The following is a 5,889-nucleotide window of genomic DNA, read 5'->3' as shown; positions in this document are numbered from 1 at the left end:
TTAACTGCATTCAACATTCATAACAACTTTTTGAAATTAGTGAATTTATTTTAATAGACTTTTAAAATAAGCTTCGGAAATAAATGTTTCCAATGTTTTCTATCTGAGCCTAAGTAGGGGTTTGTTTGCTATTTAATAATAGCAAACAAAAGAGATTAGGTCAAAAAGTCAATTTAAATTTTGTTCACTATTGTTAAGAACGAACAAGTGTTTATTTTTTCATAATTAATAATGCTTCGTTACCTTGGTAATGACTACTTATTTTATAATTATCGATTTTGGATTTATGGTTACTAGATATTTTATAATTAATTTGTATTATTAATCCTATAAAAAATTAGTGTTATTATTGTTTTGTTGTATTTTTTTTTTAATGTAATTAAAATAAAATAGTAATCTATTATCGTCATTAAAAAATAAAAATACATGTCTATAATCAATAAGCTTATTTAAATTTTGCTCAGACGTTAAACAATTTGAAGAAGGTCCTGTTGTTCCATATAGTTATAATTTTGAGCCAATAAAATTTTTCCTAAAGTTTTTTATGATAAGGTAAGTAATACCTTGTGATAAAAAGACATCCAAAGGGAGTGTTGAGAGTCAAAAGGTTGTGTGAATGCCTTAAAATTGTTGGAAGGTTAGTAGTTTTCGATGAAAAGTTGTATAATGTGACATAAACACACACCAGATGCACAATACTTCTTCACTATAAATATGTAAATTTGCTGATGTAATTTATTGCACTAAGCTTGTATAACGCAGATTCAGACATGTCCATACAAAAAATTCAAATTTAAAAAGTAAATGAGTTATTCAGAGTATTACTTTTGACATCTAAAATAATTTTTTTATAACAAAGCAATTAAAATAAGTATTTTAAGTAAGAAAGTAAATATTTTAATTAATATAATTGGATTATTTGATTTAATTTAAAAAATTTGATGAGATTGTCTTAAATGAGAATTTGTAAATAAAATTTATATTCACAAATTCTTACTTGAGACTGTCTTTATAAATGACGTGTCTCAAATGGGACCGATCCATTATTACTAAAAAAACAACTACCAAAAAAATGCGCGCTATGTAACCCTATTTGGAGTTGGTGTTATAACCCATTAAAGTTAGTATTAAAACCTATTAGAGTTGGTATTATAACTTATTAAAGTTGGTATTTGGAGTTGGCATTATAATCCATTAAAGTTGGTATTTGGAGTTGGTATTATAACCTATTTGGAGTTGGTGTTATAACCTATTGAAGTTAGTATTAAAACCTATTAGAGATGGTATTATAACTTATTAAAGTTGGTATTTGGAGTTGGCATTATAATCCATTAAAGTTGGTATTTGGAGTTGGTATTATAACCTATTTGGAGTTGGCGTTATAACCTATTAAAATTGTTATTATATCCTATTAAAGTGGTATTATAACCTATTAAAGTTGGTTATAATACCAACTCTAAGTTATAATATGTTATAATAGGTTAAAATGTCAACTACAAATACCAATTTCAATAGGTTATGATACCAACTTCAATAGATTATAACACTAACTATAAATAGGTTATAATACTAAATCTAAATATCAACTTTAATAGATTATAATACCAACTTCAAATATCAACTTAATAGGTTATAATACCAACTTCAATAGATTATAACACCAACTTCACTAGATTATAATACCAACTCCAATAGAGTCAAACGCACGCGTCAATTTTTTGGTTTTTCTCTTTTTTGATTATTGGACCTGGACCTAGAGAGCTGTTAATTATAAAGACGGTCTCTTAGAAGAGACGCTAATTTATTTCTCTTACTTATTCAATCTATTTATCTCAACATATCCTCTTTAATTTTTTAATAATTGACAAATATTTTATTGTAGTTTTAAAAAAGCAAATGAGTATTTTATTACGTAAAATCTAATTGTATATTGGGTCATAATGGGACCACACGGAAGCCCACGGTGACGATCAATAAAAACATCTATAAATGCAATAAGCACGTTGTCCGAACGTGGTGGCATTAAGTGGGTATCACATCTAAATCCGCCCTACGACAGCTCGTATCGATGCAAGCTAAGAAGGAATCCAACCTCCTAGTGGGTTTTTGTATATTATCTAAAAAATATGAAAAAAAATTTAAAAATAATCCTTTATTTCTACGACACTGACACGAAAGCTAGTTATAATTAGTTAAAGAGTAAAACATAAAAATAATAAAAGTGATAAGATCAAGTCTAAAAATACAAATAAGATTAATTTATTAAAATAGACTAAGATTAAAATTGCGAAAAATTAATTAAGACGAATGGTAATAAATATTTTTTAAAAAAAAAAGATATTTTGGTTGTTTTAATTTACTATTTAATGAAAAAGAAATCAGCATTACTTTGACGCTTAACTTTGTGGTTGTTCAAATAACTAATCAATTCCCCCACCTTTTTCTTTCTAATTCCTACATCAAATCAAACGAAAACTAAGTTTGATCAACCTTTTTTCTCTTGAGTTTCACCAAATTAAACGTTCAATTAAAGCAAAATCATGTAGCATAGCAAATTAGAGGAACACTAAAAAATAATCATTGATTTATTATGAACAATCAATCAAAATAATCAATAATGTTGAATATATAGTACAATAACATTGGAACAAAATTAATGGGAAAGTTCGATCGAGAAAATAAGTACAGGAAGAGGATTTTCGATGGGGAATGAATCACGATCAAACGAGGAGAGCTTTAAGAATGAACAAACAATTTCAAGTATTCGTATAAATTGACGTAAACAATTGTGAGAATCGATGGTTCTTTTATCGATTGATGGTATAGAACGGGTGTGAATTTCTCGCAATTGACCTAACTCGGTGTGGAAGACGTGATCTCAAGATCGCTAGTTATGTCTGCAAGCGTGTCTTGCCTAGACGTTGAGTTAGATTTGCAAATCTCCTCGATGTAACTCGTGACATCTGCCATTGAAGGGCGGCTATCAGGGTACTGAGCAGTACAGTCGATAGCGAGCTGCAATAGCTTAACCATGTCCTCCTCGACGTTTTGATACCTTAAAAGCTCCATGTCAAAGACTTCAGCAGCCCACTCTTCTTGAACCACTGATTGCACCCATCGCGGTAGGTCCACCCCTTCTTCGTTCAAGAGGGCGTGAGTAGGAGCCTTTCCGGTAAGCAACTCCAAAAGGAAAACACCAAAACTATAGATATCGGCTTTTTGAGACACCCTACGAGAGTCCGTGATCTCAGGAGCACGATATCCAGCAATACGGTTTGGAGCAGAGCTTGGACTTGGAGTTGCAAGTTGTGCGAGACCACAATCGGAGACTCGAGCTTCGTATGAGTTAGAAAGGAGGATGTTGGATGACTTTATGTTGCCATGAGAGGATGTAGAGTTCAGCGAGTGGATGTAGGTAATGCCACGAGCTGCTCCAAGGGCGATAGCAGACCTCATTTCCCAGTTTAATGGTGTTCTTCCACTTCCTCTATTACCTGTATATGATTATGAAAGTACACAGTAAAAATTGTGTTGTTTTACCCATTTAATCCTGTTTTATCTATCTTTTTATGGAAAGAAAAGAAAAATGTGAGCAGTTTCATGAGTCCGCAGGGAAGACCGAACAACGTCAACATCAAAATCCTAAAACAACGAAAAGCAGCTATCCCACTGATTAAGAATTTAAGGAAGTGGGGTAGAGTTTTATTAACGGATCTTTGACTGTGGGCTACAGAACAATGACATAGCAGGAAACAAAAAAAAAACAATGTAAAACTACTTAGTGCCTGTTCTTTTCGTCTAATCTGATAGAATCTGATCTGAATTTATTAATGTCTGATCAAATTTGATCTGATCTGGTATGGTCTAATTTGCGTTCATGCAATTCCAATATAGACCATGATAACCGCAAAATCATCAGCATGGACTGTGAAAGTAGTTACGCGACCATTATCCTAGACACACAATTCTTGATGCAACAAAAAGGATGCTACATGATCTCAATTTTAGGGGATGGAGTGTTATTTAATGGAAAATATCAAGACATTAACTTTCACAAAACACCATGCTAGGTTATGTTCTAATGCCCAAAACAAATTTCCAATGATCATGCTAACTATTTATGATCAAATAACAAGATCCAAAATCCCAATTGTAAAATTACCAAAAGAAAGTATAAATAAGCACAAAAACACAAAAAAGATCAAAAAATCATGAGAAAGTAGAGCAATGAAAGCAATCATAATTAACTCAATCAACCAAAAAGCAAACAAAAATGGTATTTAAAATCAAAACCCACAAAATCAATTAAAAAAATTAATACACTAGTAATCATAAGAAGTAACTCACCATGTAAAAGTGCAGACAAGCTTCCCATTGGGAAATAATCATAAACCAATAGTTTTTCATTAGCACTACAATGATAAGCTCTTAGACTAACAATATTCTCATGCTCAATCTTTCCAATTTCCTCCATTTTCTCCTTGAATTCCTTCTCTGTTGCAGTCACATCCTTCAAACGCTTTACTGCGACCGCCACGCCGTTATCCAATGCCGCCTTGTAGGTGGTTCCATAGTTACCTTTCCCCAATACTTCAGCAGATGCCCTTAACAAATCATCAAGATCAAAAACTCTAGGCCCTTTACCAAAAAACACCAATGTCTTATCAATACCAGACCCACTTTTCCCACCAGATTTTGCAGCTGATGCTGCACTCGAGCTCTCGCCATTTGTTGTTGCCGTTGTAGATTCTCTGCCCGTCTCGACGTCTGAGCGCTTTGTAGCTCCAACAGCACCACCAGATGCAGGTACTGTAGCTGAATCGAGAGATCTTGTTGCATTCTGCTGTTCATTCTTTTTGCTTCTTTTACAACAGCAGAGGAAGATGAGGAGTAAAATGGCGAGCAATGCAATTACACTACCGATTATGATTCCTGCAAGAGCACCAGCTGAAAGCTTTTTTTTCTTCTTATGCCCATTTTTATCAACATCAATATCTCCATTCGGGGAAGGAGAAGGTTCAGTACTAGCGCAAGGAGTGAGAGAATTCCCTTCAAAAGCTGTAGATGGCATCCCACAAAACTGGGATGGAATATTCCCAGTTAACAAATTATGGGAAACATTAAATTGGTTAAGATTATTAACCTTCAAATCAGGAATCGAGCCCTTTAATTGATTGTTTTGAAGAAGCAATGTAGCTAATTTAGACAAATTGTTAAAACCCATTGGAATCTCACCAGAAAATCGATTATCCGACAAATCAAGTCGGGTAAGATTACGCATCGAAAACAAAACCGCAGGAATCGGACCAGAAAGCCGATTATGTTGAAGATAAAGGAATTTGAGGTTAGAAAGTTTGGAAAAATCGGAAGGAATGGTTCCAGTAAGAGCATTGTAACGGAGAGAGAGAAAGGTAAGTGAAGAAAGGTTACCCAAAACGAAATCAGGGATAGAACCAACGAATCCAACACCGGGTAAATGGAGCTCCAGAACCCGACCCTGGGAGCTACATTCAACACCTTGCCAGTTACAAGCGTTGGTAGCGGTGGTATTCCAACGGCCGCCAAGAGAAGATTTAAGAGCGGAGAGGGCGGCGGCGTCGGTGGGGTTAGCGTCGGCGGGTGCGGCTATGGGGAGGAGAGAGATGAAGAGGAGAAGAAAAAGGAGCAATAACAATGGCGGGAGTTTAGTTGACTTCATTGGTTTTGTTGGTAAGAATGTAGGGGAAAGAGAGAAAGATCTGAAAGAGTAAGAGTAGGAGTAATAGTAAGAGTGGGTTGTCTGTCAGAAAATAGTAGTTGGAGTAATGGTTGAAATGGTAGTGGGTTGCATATTTTTTCAGTTACTTATGGGCTAGTCATAGTGATAGTGATACTCATACTCATTACTCA

The 5,889-nt window shown here is 34.0% G+C and overlaps 1 protein-coding gene across 1 annotated transcript; it reads right to left on the bottom strand.

Moving 5' to 3' along the window:
- Nucleotides 1-2,561: 2,561 nt before the first annotated feature.
- Nucleotides 2,562-5,889, bottom strand: LOC130804388 (probable inactive receptor kinase At3g02880). Its single transcript, XM_057668806.1, has 2 exons — nucleotides 4,348-5,889; nucleotides 2,562-3,494 (listed from the first exon to the last, which is right to left on the bottom strand). The coding sequence occupies exons 1-2, from the start codon at nucleotides 5,696-5,698 to the stop codon at nucleotides 2,854-2,856; spliced, it is 1,992 nt and encodes a 663-aa protein (XP_057524789.1). The 5' UTR covers nucleotides 5,699-5,889; the 3' UTR covers nucleotides 2,562-2,853.

The sequence above is a fragment of the Amaranthus tricolor genome, chromosome 17 (assembly GCF_026212465.1).
Source record: "Amaranthus tricolor cultivar Red isolate AtriRed21 chromosome 17, ASM2621246v1, whole genome shotgun sequence".
NCBI classification, from domain to species: domain Eukaryota; kingdom Viridiplantae; phylum Streptophyta; class Magnoliopsida; order Caryophyllales; family Amaranthaceae; genus Amaranthus; species Amaranthus tricolor.
The sequence above is the reverse complement of the archived record's forward strand: the minus strand, read 5'-3'. Positions and strand labels throughout refer to the sequence as shown.